General features: G+C 46.6%; 3 protein-coding genes across 12 annotated transcripts in view; 1 reads left to right on the forward strand and 2 right to left on the reverse strand.

Moving 5' to 3' along the window:
* xrcc3 (X-ray repair complementing defective repair in Chinese hamster cells 3) overlaps positions 1–1,440 on the reverse strand; it is an 18,500-nt gene extending 17,060 nt beyond the window's left edge. Inside the window, exons 1-2 of one of the 4 annotated variants that reach the window (XM_042216430.1) lie at positions 951–1,440; positions 194–370 (exon numbers count right to left, since the gene is read on the reverse strand). In XM_042216430.1, the coding sequence (XP_042072364.1) occupies positions 194–370; positions 951–1,095 (322 nt within the window). In that variant the 5' untranslated portion in view covers positions 1,096–1,440. The remainder of the gene's footprint in view (positions 1–193; positions 371–950) is intronic. The other 3 variants (XM_042216431.1, XM_042216432.1, XM_005951517.3) reach the window with 3 other exon arrangements.
* Positions 365–14,115, forward strand: brf1b (BRF1 RNA polymerase III transcription initiation factor subunit b). Of its 6 annotated transcripts, none has more exons than XM_005951522.3 (19): positions 365–769; positions 2,188–2,396; positions 3,239–3,319; positions 3,392–3,565; positions 3,988–4,019; positions 4,097–4,169; positions 11,144–11,293; positions 11,385–11,478; positions 11,558–11,684; positions 11,764–11,803; positions 11,899–11,994; positions 12,072–12,380; positions 12,465–12,526; positions 12,632–12,713; positions 12,784–12,836; positions 12,923–13,191; positions 13,294–13,345; positions 13,443–13,623; positions 13,703–14,115. In XM_005951522.3, the coding sequence occupies exons 2-19, from the start codon at positions 2,213–2,215 to the stop codon at positions 13,738–13,740; spliced, it is 2,097 nt and encodes a 698-aa protein (XP_005951584.1). In that variant the 5' UTR covers positions 365–769; positions 2,188–2,212; the 3' UTR covers positions 13,741–14,115. The 6 variants fall into 6 exon arrangements, with proteins under 6 accessions (XP_005951584.1, XP_014186282.1, XP_005951586.1 ...); XM_014330796.2 differs by having other exon boundaries at positions 13,522–13,623; XM_005951524.3 differs by having other exon boundaries at positions 12,926–13,191.
* Positions 4,329–8,796, reverse strand: LOC102298641 (BTB/POZ domain-containing protein 6-B). 2 transcript variants are annotated; one of them, XM_042216428.1, is made up of 5 exons: positions 8,548–8,796; positions 7,862–8,125; positions 6,707–6,797; positions 6,499–6,617; positions 4,329–5,785 (listed from the first exon to the last, which is right to left on the reverse strand). In XM_042216428.1, exons 2-5 carry the CDS (start codon positions 8,074–8,076, stop codon positions 4,753–4,755), a joined length of 1,458 nt encoding a protein of 485 aa, XP_042072362.1. In that variant the 5' UTR covers positions 8,077–8,125; positions 8,548–8,796; the 3' UTR covers positions 4,329–4,752. The 2 variants fall into 2 exon arrangements, with proteins under 2 accessions (XP_042072362.1, XP_014186284.2); XM_014330798.2 differs by having other exon boundaries at positions 8,605–8,795.
* Positions 14,116–14,396: the final 281 nt, after the last annotated feature.

A 14,396-nucleotide genomic window follows, 5' to 3' on the forward strand; every position in this document is an offset into this window, starting at 1 on the left:
AAAAAAAAAAATCCCACATGCATACTACCCTTTAGGGCTAAGCCCCGGGTGTTTCAAATGTCTGGCTCCGCCTCTGCTATAGAGAGAGACCATATTTCTCCTATATTGGCTTCCCCTCACTGGCTCCCTGTTAAATCCAGAATAGTTAGAATAACTGCAGATTAATAACATCAGATGAGCTCGGTGCTGTTACCTCTCCTCAGGGCAGCGCTGACCCGCGGGTGGAGCAGTAGTTGGTCGCAGTTCATCCCGCTGACCTCCGTCCGTCCGACTGTGTGTTTGTTTACATCAAAAGCGCCACTGCATCGAAAATAACCCGCCGAACGAGAAACGTCATCAGGCGGCGCCGGGTGGTACCGTTCAACACAGTCTGGGGGGAGGAGCGGGGTTATTTCTGGGTCAAAAGAAGTCGGTTTGTTTCATTGAGTCGAATCCAGATGATATAACGTATTGGTGACGTGATAACAGTTACATTCGTTAAGGGTTTAATAATTAGGATTCAAATGCTTTCCTTTCCAAACCCACGTCACCAACTCATGTCCTGTGCCTATTGAGTAACGTCACTCCAGCGCGCCACAGGAAGAAAACAAACTGCAATCTGAAAACAGTCAGTGATCAATAACTGATCAATAACCGTTATTAGCAGCCAATAAGGTGACCGGATGTGTTCTGGGACGGAACACAGTTTCTAACGGACCAGACTCTGAAGTTCTCCCGGTGAGTGGATCCAGATCTCTGGGAGAGGAGCTCCCCGGTCCCGGTGTTTCAGGTTAGCCGATTATATTTGTTTACATGTTCCAGGTGCAGCATCCGATGCTGATTAAAAATATTTAAATAAAGTTAGAGAAAAAAAACTGACTGGACTCGAACCTTTGTTTTTATGACATAAATCACAAACCGACATTTTCCTGCTAACGCCATTGAGCAGCTCAGCGGGAGTCTGAGTTCACCTGCAAACACCTGCTGCTGATATGGTGACAGGCCAGTGCTGGTCTGGGCATCAGGAAGCTGGTGATCCACTGGCAGGTGGAGGTGGGTGAGCTTCTGGTGGAACATGTCTGGGATGATGGTGTTGAAGGCCAAACTGAAACCCATGAACAGTATCTGGCGTGTGTCTCAGGTTGGTCGAGGTGATGCAGTATGTAGTGCAGACCCATAGTGACTGCATCGGATCGGCTGACCCGTTTGCCCAGTAGGCAACTTAGAGAGAACAGTCATCTTGATTTTAACATCAGGATAACAGCAACTTACCATCTTAGTGTTTCAATTTCTTCAAAATTAACAATAAAGGGCTCTGATGTAACACAACCATGCATTCAAGTGAGGAAATATCCCTTTCCATTTACGGCAATCTATCAAAAGTTAAGCAGAGTCTTCTTAACTCACAGCTTCCATGTTCTCTTCCATGTGTTGCATAAGGAGGCAAGCCAAAGAGGTGGAGTTAAATAGTATCCAACAAATTCACAGAGAACAGGATGTGATGTGTGGTGGTGTAGGGAAGTAGGAAAAGGTTTAAAACTTGTCATTTTAACTAAAAGTGATCTGCTGATCAGATTTGTTCTGAGCTGAGCCAATCAGACTGTTTCACACATGTAAACAGGTAACAGCTGCAACCAATAAGAGTCACCCAAGTTTGAATCACAGAGTTTTGAATCCTCTTTAAGACACACACACACACTGTCTGCTGTCTGTAATCATTAATGTCTGCAGTCACAGGTGGATGAAGGTGGGGGTGAAAGTGAATCAGGGATCTGCTCTGAGCTCTTTCTTGTTTGCAGTAGTAATGAACACACTGAGAGATGAGGTCAGGCTGGGGTCACTGTGGATGATAATGTCTGCAGATGATACTGTGACCTAAGGTGAGATTAGGGAGCAGGTGGAGGTATGAAAGAGTAGAAGCAAGATAGAATACATGAGTGTGAATGAGAGGGAGACAAGTAGGAAGGTGAACATGGAGGAGCAGAGGTAGTGGTAGAGGGTCGTCCATGTAGTGAAGGAGGACATGCAGAGGGTTGGTGTGACATAGGAGGAGATGGAGACATATGACTGGCTGAAATGTTGTATGAGTCATCATCAGTGAGTGTACAGTGGAGCTATCCTACACATGACAGTGACTTGTTTCCTGTGTTGACCTTCATACTCATCGTCATGTGAAAGTTTAGTATTTAACCGGTCTCTCCACCTCAGGGACTGCTGACCTCTGACGTCCACCATGAGCTCCCGGGTGTGCAGGACCTGCGGGGGGTCTGATATTGACGTGGACCAGGCTCGTGGCAGCGCCGTGTGCACCAGCTGTGGTTCGGTTCTGGAGGACAACATCATCGTGTCTGAGGTCCAGTTTGTGGAGGGAAGCGGAGGCGTGTCGTCCGCCGTGGGACAGTTTGTGTCTGCTGATGGTGAGACGCCAACAGAGGCAGGTTAGGGTGGTTTAGGGTGAAACAGGAAGGGCTGGTAATCCGCAGCATCAGCAAGTTTCAGAGACCATGTGAGTTTGCTGAAGTCCATCCAGGTTTCACAGATACAGCTCAAGCAGGCTTCGGACGTCTCTCTGACCAGTTCAGGTAATTTAATTAGTGCCACGTTTTAGAAGAAAACATCATGAGAAACAAGTCGCCGTGTTTCAAAGCGACATCCAGAATCAGAAACATGTCCACCTGAGCATTCCCCTCGTTGTAATTAATTGATGTCCATCATCCCATGATGCATTGAGTATTCTTCAGTCACTATGTGTTAATAGACCTTTCTGCATCGAAGCATACTTGTTATTAATCTCTGTCTCTCTTCCATAGCATGTCTTTTATCCTGTCTTCCTTCTCTCACCCCAAGTGGTCATGGCAGATGGCCACCCCTCCCTGAGCCTGCTTCTGCTGGAGGTTTCTTCCTGTTGAAAGGGAGTTTTTCATTCCCACTGTCACCAAAGTGCTCACTCATAGGGGGTTATATGATTGTTGGTTTTTTCTCTGTATGTATTATTGTAGGGTCTGCCTTACAATATAAAGTGCCTTGAGCCGACTGTTGTTGTGATTTTGCGTTATATAAATAAAATTGAATTGAATTTTTAAAGTCAGTAAACACGTTTGCTATACAATCATTCCACCCTAGAATGAACACTCAACTTTGACTTCATGCCTGTGATGAGTGTCTAACACTAACCTGTCTTTATCCAAAATGCTCTGCAGCAACTACAGTGTCAAAAGTCAAAGTCCTCTGAACAGCTGTCTTTCTGTCTGCCCATCAGGTCCCGTTAAAGCGCCACTTCTTGGTTCTGGTTTCCACACCAGCGTCGGTAAAGAGTCGCGAGCCCAGACACTTCAGAACGGTGAGTTCTTTGACTGTTTGGGGGCAGGGTGTCCAGGTGAGCCACAGGTGTAACGAGCCTGTGTGTGTGCAGGTAAGCGTCAGATCCAGCAGCTGGGCAGTCAGTTGCAGCTCAACCAGCACTGCCTCGACACTGCCTTCAACTTCTTCAAGCTAGTCGTCAGCAAACACCTGACCCGGGGCCGCAAGACAGAGCACGTCATCGCTGCCTGCCTCTACCTTGTGTGCCGCACTGAGGGCACGCCACGTATCCTAGCAACCACTCTGACCCACTGAGCATGTGCAAATTGCCGAGACAAACCTGAACTCTGAAACCGCGATGGCCTACAGTCAGTTTACATGCAGCCAGGTGAACCACTGAACTGGTTTCCTCACCTGTAGCTTAGGTGTGCAGCTCATCTCCTCTTTTAAAACTATGAGAGGAGAAAGACATCAGATTTTCATCAGCTGCAGGTGGATGCAGGTTTGTCACAGGAACTGATCCATCAGCGGTACATTCAGATGTCCATCACCTTAATGTGCTGCAGATGTTCTGCTGTTTAAGGTGATCAGAAACACCTGGAACCAGTGATTTACAATTTTAAATCAAACACAAACGTGATAAAAACACAGAGGTTACAGGCTTCATTCTGACCTTTCATCTCCTGGTTTTCCTTATACAAGCCTCAGACATGCTGCTGGACCTCAGCGATCTGCTGCAGGTAAGACCGAGCCTCAGCTACTCTCAGTGGACTCTCAGTGGTGTCATTCAGGTGTGAGCTCTATGCTGTGTGTCCAGGTAAATGTCTACATCTTGGGAAAGACCTTCCTGCTGCTGGCTCGTGAGCTCTGCATCAATGCTCCCGCCATTGGTGAGCTATTTACTCATTGTATTTATTTAAAGCACACAACACTGGAAAAGCAGAGAATGCAGTCTCACAGATGATTTAAAGTGTGATAAACATGTGCAACATGTGCTGACATCCAGAAAAAAACTGTAAATAAAAAAAGAAAAAAAAACAAAACACCAATCACATTTATCAGTTTCAACTTTATATTTTTTGTCTGCAATGCTTTTCTACTGAATACAGGCTTGAAATAATTTGTTGTTGCATTCAAATTTTTTATTTCCATTTTACACATGTGACCTTGAACACAACAAGTAAAATTCATTATCCACAGCACAAAAAAAGTTGAAAATCCCCCACATTGTGAGACCACATAGCCACATCTAGTGGCAGCAGCAGAAAAACTACAACTTCCTTTATTCATTTTCTCAAATATTCAGGAGACTTTAATATACACCAAACACTTCTAAAAACCTGACAGCCAATCAGCTCTCAGGTCCACGGCATTGTTCAATCAGCTGCCAATTTCCAATTGCCAGGTCCGTTGATTGAATCTGAGCTCCAGGCTCCGACTTCCTGCCTGTTGGCTTGAGTCCCTGGGTCCAGTTCAACAGTAGAAGATGAGCTCTGGGATCTGCCCCCCCTGCACCCCAGTGCCATTGGTACTGTCTGATGAGCACTGGAACTGGAAGGTCACTTTCCCACACTGCACTTCAGTCATCCCCTCCTGGCCAAAGTAACTCAGCTCGTTTCCGTCCAGGACGGCACTGACTGTGTAGAAGGTGTCCTGCTCTACCTGCACCGGGTGCTCGAACCACACCGGGAAGGTGCTGCTTGACCCATCTGACAGAAACTTGTTGAGATTCTGGGCTAGAACAGTTCCCTGCCTCTTCAATTCAATCCTCACAACGTACTCTGCCTTCCCACCACTGGAACCATACAGACCAAGTCCAGCTACAAAAATCCTGCGATCCACGGCAAACTGGATGCTGTCACAGCGCCCCCTGTAGCGCCACTGGTTACTCCGGTAGGCTGAGGATTGGAAGCGGTGGCACCTCTGTGGCAGTAGCCCCGCCCGCTTCACAGTGGGGAATTCCAGCCTGGGTTTGTTGGTAGCAGTGAACCACAGAAAGACGTCGTGGGCCTCTTTGAGCGTCAACACATCCGACTGCGCTGCCCCATCTGCAAACTCCTGCAGTGTCATGGAAGGGAATCGGACCAGGTACAGGGCCTTACCAAGCACCGTGCGTTGATTCCTGGGGTTCACTGTCAAGCCCTGCCGCCGACACTCTGCCGCCGCCCAGCACAGCAGTGCCTGAAACACCACGATCTCGCGGGTGTTGAGTGTTTCTCTCTGCAGGATTATCTCCAGCGTGAGCAAGTCGATCTGACAGAAACCTTCAGAGCGCAGAGCGAGTTCAGCTTGAGCGTCGATCACCTCCCAGCAGTGCTGCGTCAGTTCCGGCTCCTCAAACAGCCGGCTCTGAGACAGCAGCACGCAGGCATTCTTTGCCTCAAGGCTCGTCTCCAAGAAGGCTACGCAGGCCCTCGCCAGAGCAGGGACAATATACTTCTTAGCAGCATACAGCGTGGCGAGCACCGTATCAGCCTCCAACTCAATCTCATCGCTGTACATGTACCTGAGATAGAGAAAATAGTAGGATGAGGTCATGTTTCGACAAAAATTGTACAACACGCGGCATCCATAGCTGACTGTAGTGGGTTTGTGTACCACCACAGTGGAGCAGAAACAGAAGTTACCTCAATGTTATCAACATGATGGATTGTGAAATCTGGTCTGTGGTCCCTTTTCTCGAGCTACACCATAAACTACAACGCCTGCCTTACTCTCCTGTCCCTTCAACCAAATCCTGCTTCAAGAAACAAAATCACTGGAGCTGAACTCCTGCCCAGCCCACGGTGTCTACAGTCTTCAAGCACGTCCCACCACAAACCTCCACCCTACCTCAGATCCTGCCACAGAACACTTTTCAATTTGGTCGAAACACTAATGGCGGTACTCAGATCTGCACTGAAAAAGATTTCATAGTCACGTTCAGGAGTCAAGTGTTCAGGATACTAACAAAACTTTTTATGTTTTGTAATAATTTTTTTCTGTCAGACAACTTTTTCTCAGATTTTAGTTCTGTGAAGCCTGTGCCTCTCTGATTCCATTGCTATCCTAGCCTTTATCCTTCTATCCTAGCCCAATGAGGCACACTAGAAAGGCAGCTGTAGCTCCACATGAGTCAGAATGCAAAGCTGGGGGTCATCCGAGTGAAGGAGACTACTTTCAGGACTCTGCTTGCTGCTAATTCACTAACAGTGGGCCTGGTCTTGATTTCTGACTCACTTTAAGAGGATGAGAAAAGCAGCCGGCTCAACATCAGGGATCTGGATCACAGACTGTCCCTCTGCCAGATCTCCATAAAACATGGCTCCAAACACCGAGCTGCCCACTGCCAGGACGTACTGCCACACAGAGGAATCCATTAGAATCTGGACCACAGCATCAAACCGTATGCTCTGGATCAAAGTGTCAGTGGGAACAGGTTCTGTACCTTATGAGCAGGCACTGTCTGAGTCTCTCCTGAAGAACCGACAATGAAGTGGACATCAGCCATCTGCTCATTGTTGAACATCAGAGCGTTCCTGCAGCCACACAACATAATCAACAGACAACAGCAAAGAACAAGGACAACAACAGACTCGGGTTAGCACATCACATTTCTTAGTAGCTAACATAGCCAAAAATGCAGAATGATGATAAAGCTGAATGTATGCAGACCCCAGCCCAGCAGCCAGAGCCTGAACTTCAACACATGAGGACATGCTGGAATGGCAAGATTGCTTAGAAATCCTGCCATTAATTAATGCTTCAATCTTAAATATGGTCAACCTATCTCTATTAATCAGCTATGTATCACAGGCCTTCAAGCTGGTAGTAGTTAAACCGTTGCCTAAAACGCCATTTCTAGACCCACCGGTGTTAGCTAATTATAGGCCAATCCCCAACCTTCCTTTCATATTAAAAATTCTTGAAAGAGTAGTTGTCAAAGAACTAACACATCAACTGCAGAGGAATGGCTTATTTGAAGAGTTTCAGTCAGTTTTCAGAGCTCATCGCAGCACAGAAACAGCTTTAGTGAAGGTTACAATTGATGAGGGTTCTGTTATCATCAAGAGACATAGCATACATTTTCACTGCTATGCAGATGACACAGCTTTATCTATCCATGAAACTGGATAACATTGACCTCCACTCATCCCCAGCCGTTCACAGCAGATGGTCACCCCTCTGTGAGCCTGGTTCTGCTAGAGGTTTGTTCCTGTTAAAAGGGAATTTTTCTTCCCACTGTCACCAAAGCACTTACTCATAGGGGGTCATATGATTAATGGGGTTTTCTCTTTCTTTTTTGTGCAACTAGATGTTACAATCCCTGATATGGGATTGTAACATCTAGTCACTTTACTTAAACAATATAAAGCACCTTAAGGCAACAGTTGTTGTAATTTAGGACTGTAAAATTAACATTGAATTGGATGGGGCTTTGTGTTGGGGCTGTGTTAGCAACAAACATTTTAATGTCCTTTAGATGAAAAAGAAGCAATGTCTGCATAGTCAATTTGTTGTCCTCTTATTGTTGTTGTTTATCTCTCTGACTGCTTGTGGTTGTTGGTGGTGGGTTTTTTTTTTTGTTTGTTTGTTTTTTTACCTTTCTCTGAGGGTGGGGTGGGAAGCTTGCCAGCTGTCTGTTTCCTCCGGGTTCCCGTCATGGTTATTTGGCTGTGAGGCAGCAATGCCGCTGTCTCCACAGATATCTTCGGCAGTCAGCTGCAGGTCGCTCACCTGAATGAAGCTCTTCTTCACCTCCAGAACCTCCACCTCTTCGTCTTGAGGGAGACTGGTGGAGAACAGCTCGGCTGCCATGTCCTCCTCAGAAAGCGGGCAGAGTCAGCAGTCACAGCATCGCAGCCTGCTGTGGGTCAGAGAGAGCGGGATGTTATGATCCACAGAGATTATAATCCAGATTATCTGACAGCAGAGCGTCTCCTTTGTCCTAAAGCATAGACACCTGACCGCAGCTGCAGGCTCATCATAATCTGGATTATCTGATCCATTCATCTGAGGGTGTCCAGGTGTGTTTACTAAGGCGGTCTGTAATGCTTCACCTGTCTGCACTGCGGTCATTGATCTCTGATCACTAACATGGATACAGCTAATAAACAGTATCTAACCCGCAGAGGTGTGGATTCAGCAGACCGCTGTTATTATTAACATCAGTGTGGCCCAGAAAGCCACGCCCACCACATCTGTTTATCTTCAGCGAACAGGAGATCGGGTCTCTGTCCGGTAACAATCGATCATCACTAATCACAGCTCTGAGTACCGATCACGTACCAGATTCTCAGCGTTGGACCTGTGGCGCGTGTCATGGACCTTTGGTATGCGGGTTACCTGTGTGACGTCTGCCGTCCCCGCGTCCTTCCGCCGTAATCGTTAAAAACGAGCAGATCGCTGCAGCCTGCCTCCGGCCGCCATCTTACACTGTAGTACCGTCTTCACCACCGCTCCGCACTGCAAGAGGGCAGCAGAGCGCGGGGAAAGAACGCAGCCATCGAGCAACCGCAAACGTTTTCATGAACACCAAACACGGAAGTGTGTCCGTATGTTTATGTTTGCTACGTACAGTGTGTGGTGATGTCTGTGTCCAAGCCACTGTTATGAAGAAAAAAAAATACTAAGCGTATTAACAAGCAGTCTCTCTCACTCACTCACACACACACACACACACACGGAAATGCAGCTTCTGAGTGCAGAAGCGGCTCAGTGGATGCTGAACACTGGGATAGTGTGAACACACCTCACGTGCGGTGTAATTTCAGTATCCTTGGTGATTATTGAGGGTTTGCAGTCATGAGGGGAATTTCCCACATAGTTTCTGCAGTCTCTGATATGATGTGTGATCAGTGTAACTTCGGGTTGCCAACTCCCTGAAAAATAAATAAGGGACACCTCGTGGCCAGGGCCGGGCGACCCAGTTGTCTTCACCCTTCCCAGTGTGGTGAATTTTCTAGCTCTTTTTTTGTGTGTGAAATTATTTTTTTAACCATTTGACTTGAATTTGATTTAAGCAGATGTGTATTCTTTGTGATATGAACACATGTGAAACAAATGATCATTTAGCCATTTATTTTTAGCTCAAAATGACAACATTAACACAATAAAACAGGTCTCTTTCTTAAACAGAAGCCTGTCATGCTTAACTTTTGAGAATATAAGTAAATCTTTCTTTAAAAGAACTCTGTCCTGCTTAACTTAAAATAATAGAAAACAATAGAAAGAAAAATATTCTTGTAACAGTGCACATTTAGTGCATTTAGTACAATTGGCTTCAGCTGAGGTATTATGCTAATCAGCTGCTCCTGTTTGTAAACCCAGCTTGTTCCCATGATACGCATCTTAACTCATCATCATTATTCATCTATGTATTACTTTTATGTATTAGTCATCTATTTGTTGTAATCATCTATCCTTGCAGTTGTTTATTACACAAAATAAGTTATATTATCACACTTCTGGCCACATAGCGCTGATATTCACTGCACATGCCCATATTAACTTTTTCCAGCCAGGTGTTTTCCTTTTCCCATTCTTCCCTTTCTCTGAGGGGAACAAACATTATGCTGGGCAGACACTGTGCGGTTTTAGGCCCATTTTGAGACGATTTTTGAGTGATCGGACCGATTTTGGCCTTCATCGTGCGTCGTGTAGTATACGTGGGGTAACGAGAAGTGATTAACACCTCACGACCAGCTCCCGATCATCAATCGCTCGTGAGCCGCTCACACTGCTCGCGCGCAAACACGTAAACGTCGGTGAAAAAGACGGAGCAGCACGGCTGTGCAGCGTGTGATCTGGACACAAGCGATGGAGGCACAACTTGTAGAACTTTGGAAAGCTCATCCGAGCCTTTTCCATGTGGCCTCACAAAATTATCACGACCACAGCAACCTGAAAATAGTTGGATTTACATTGCTGCTCAATCACAGCTGCCTGATCAATGTTTTTCATTAGCAGTTTAGCAAAGTTGATGGTGGTGGTGTGTCTGTGTGAGTGAAAGACAGAGAGGGAGAGCGAGCGACAGATTTTCTGTTATAACCTTAATTTTATGGACGCACAGTGTGAGCACTCAGGTCGCATCAGAGCATCGGGCGGTATAGTGTGAGACCTGCATCGTGACCTACCAACTTCTAACCCCTGCGAGTCAATCGTGCAGTTTGAGCAGGAGCTGAATAACGCGACTGAAAAAAATCGCACAGTGTCTGCCCAGCTTTAGGTGTACTGTCGTCCGAGACTTGCACCGCAGTGTCGGCGTTTGTTTCCCTGTTGGCCATGCTTCTTGTTGTGGTCATCTGTTGTCTTCCGGTATTTTCTCCGTAAGCGACCCTTCCTCGACCAATGAGATGAGCGGTAATCTGAATTGTCATACTCGAATTGTCATAAGTGTGCTGTCAGCTCATTGGTCACAAAGCAGGAGAGGGGCTGGGAATTATGTTTTCAAACAAAGTGTTAATTCCATAAACATTTATAGACTACTTTTGATTCTCACTGTATTACGGGACAAAGTGCGTCCCTTATTGGCTCAATACGGGACGTGTACTTTTGTTTCGAAATACGGGACGATTCCGTATTTTAAGGGACGGTTGGCAACCCTAGTGTAACTCATAGCTAACTTACAGAGCCCTGATGCGGATTCAATCATTCAGGTAAAGAAATCCCAGAAAGCTGATTCAGTTCTGGATTTAACAGTCAACAGTAAATGTAGTGGGCGGAGCTGGACACAAGGCCTTTAACTTAAGTTGAACTTAAGTTTGAATACTGTTTATAAATCTCTGCTGATGCTACAACAAAAAAGCGATCTTTTGCCTGCTGATGAACTTTGACCCTGTGTGGCCACGTTTATTAACATTGAAGCACTCCTTCCCCTCCTCAGACCCCTGTCTGTACATTCCTCGCTTTGCGCACATGTTGGAGTTTGGGGCGAAGACTCATGAGGTTTCCATGACGGCTCTTCGTCTTGTACAGAGGATGAAGAGGGACTGGATGCACACAGGACGCCGACCCTCTGGACTCTGTGGAGCAGGTGCAACCTGGAATTTGTCACTATAGCAACAAACGTCAGCGGCACTGTGCATGAAGCAGACATTAACACTCCTTCTCTTCCTCCTCCTCAGCACTCCTGGTAGCAGCTCGGATGCATAAGTTTCGGCGTTCAGTGAAGGACGTGATTGGCGTGGTGAAGGTCTGCCAGACCACACTGAGGAAGAGGTGAGCCCCACAAACACCTGAGTACACCTGACCCCCACCAAAACAGGAAGCAGATCTCAGCGCCTTTCCCTCCCTGCAGGTTAACTGAGTTTGAGGACACGCCCACCAGTCAGCTGACCATTGATGAGTTCATGAGAGTAGATCTGGAGCAGGAGTGCGACCCCCCCTCATTCACTGCTGCACAGCACAAAGCCAAAATGCAGCAGGTACATCTTTGTCTCTGATTGGCTGCAGCAGCTAGGTGTCCAATTAGCTAACCAGTCTGTGCTTCCTGGTTTCTTGCAGTTAGAGCAGGAGCTGGCTAAGAAACTGGATGAGGTCGAAGGTCAGTTTGTCCTTTTTACCTGGGTGGGCTGCCTCAGATGAGAAGGGGTTACGTATTGAATCTTTGAATCACAGTGCATTTCCTGTCATCATCAGGAGAGATCAGCTGCTACAAAGACGAGATTGAAACCGAGCTGGAGAAGAGTCGGCCCAAACTCAGAGGAATCTACGCCGCTTACACCAAAGAAGTTGGTCAGTTCTTTGGGTTACCTGACTGTCTCACCATGCCCACACAGTCACTCAGCTGCTCCCACCTTTTCTGTTTTCAGACCCCGAGGACAACGCCGAGGTTTTGTCAATGCCATCAGAGCCCGAGGAGGTTGAGAGCGAAGATGTGGAATTACAAGCGGCCACCCACCACCTGACTGAGGACTTCCTGTGTCAGGTGATCCAGGAGGAGGAGGTACGTGGCATGAAGGGAGATCCGGTGGCAGAGCCAGAGAAGGAGTCGATGGGACCACACCGTCAGGCTGCCTCTCTGACCTCCATTCTGGGAAAACTGCCAAGCACCGCCAGCCTGAGCCTCCAGCAGACTTTCCAGACCTCGGACACATCAGAGAGTGGCGAGAAAGATCTCGGTGAGGATAACGACTGTAACAGAATGGTGACATCACCATTAGATCATAGGGCAGTTAGAAATCAAGCTCTGCGTTTACCTTCAGGTGACCACCCACAGAGCGAGGAGCTGGACCTGGAAGGTATTGATGATCAAGAGATCGATAAGGTCAGTTCACAGTTCTACAGGTACAAAGATACCTTAGCAACTTTTACTGTGAAAGGACCCAACTGCACGTGCTCTTTTCTGATTGGCCTGTTCTGTGTGATACAGTACATCCTAAATGAGAAGGAGGTTCAGGTGAAGACGGAGCTGTGGATGAAGCAGAACGCCGAATACCTGAAGGAGCAGAAAGGTGCTCATCAGCAATCATTGATGGGTGTTATTGATTACTGATTCTGATTGATTTGTTTTTGTGTTTCCAGAGAAACAGGAGCGGATAAACAAAGAGAAGGAGGAGGGCACCTACAAGGAGAAGGTGAGTGAAACCAGCATCCACTCAAGAGCCTCACCTGAAGCTCCACCCACCTAATCTGTGACCCCATGTGGTGAATATTTTGTCAGAAGAAGAAGAAGTCTAAGAAGCGGGACCAGATCGAGGCATTGACAGCGGGCGAGGCAATTGAGAGAATGTTAGAGAAGAAGAAGATCTCCAGTAAGATCAACTACGATGTTCTTAGAGATCTTAACCGAGGAACAGGAAGTCCGACCAGGTCCCCCGACCACACCCCCGATACCACCGTAGCACGAAAACGACTCAACCGCCGCCGGCGCAGGAAGACCAGTGACAGTAACCAAGACCTTGCAGCCAACACCAGCATTATGGGCAAGAGGTATCTCAACTGATCTGATCTCTCAATAACCTGTCATCAGTAATGAATATTCTTCAACCTGTCCTCCACGCTATCCTGATGTTCTCTCTCCTGCTCTTTCAGGTTCCGCCACCTCATTTCCTCCACACCAAAGAAGAAGAAAACAGCTCATCAGGTGCGCATCCTCCTTGCGTGTCTCACCTGTGTGTCCTTCCTCACCTCTCGTACCTGTTACTCCCTCTTACCTGGTTTACCTGATGTTAATCTTTCAGGTAGAGAGAACAGTCACAGTGGTTACAGAAACAGAAACACCAGCAGAGACTGAGTCCAACCCACCCCTTGACTCTGCAGCAGAAACAAGCCCCACCCTCCCAACTGCTCCATCCCCCATGGAGGAAGAAGAGGAAGAGGAGGAGGAGGAGGAGTGTGTTAGCGCTCTGCAGCTGGTGGGAGGTTAGTCCAGACTTTTATTCTCAAAATCATTACAGTAACATTGATTGATTTCATTGATTTATTGATTTGCGTCATCCAGATTATGGTTGTGATGCAGATGAGGAGGAGATCTTTTAACTCCGCTTGCTGACCTTTTGACCCAACTGAAGAAACTCCATCCAGGCTCCAGAGCCAAGGCAGCTGATCCATATCTCACAGATCAATAACCAGTGTCAAGGGAATGAGTTACTGATCGGTTTTTATTTGCCCTTTAATTGATCCGTGATCATTTTTATTGATCCTCCTACTGAGGTTTTTAGACGCTTTTGTATTGACGTTAAAACCAGCTGTGTGTGTGTATGTAATTGTGTGTGTTTGTTGATCCTGTATTTCAATACAAACAAACAATAAGACAAACATTCCTTCACAATAAAGAAACTGACAGTGGTGACGAGTTTTTCTGGTCTCAGAACCAGACGATCTTGGTTCTGACTGTCCAGTTTTATGTATTTATTTGATTTGATTTTCGGTTGTTACAGACGGGACAGACATGACTGGGGGATAGAAGGAGGAAGGATGAAAGAAAGAGAGGGAGAGAAAGAAAAATAGAGGGGAGAAGAGATGGTGAGAAAGGGGGGAAGAAAAAAACAAAACAAAACACCTGGATCACCTGTATGGGGATAAGAAAAAACAGAAGAGTAAACAAACAAAAAACAACATAATAAATACAACACAATCACAATAAAGTAGCTAACAGCAGATAACAGTCGATACTAAATATGACATGTTATTGT

Source organism: Haplochromis burtoni, unplaced genomic scaffold, assembly GCF_018398535.1.
Source record: "Haplochromis burtoni strain Fernald_Lab_line unplaced genomic scaffold, NCSU_Asbu1 Contig_1050, whole genome shotgun sequence".
NCBI lineage: Eukaryota > Metazoa > Chordata > Actinopteri > Cichliformes > Cichlidae > Haplochromis > Haplochromis burtoni.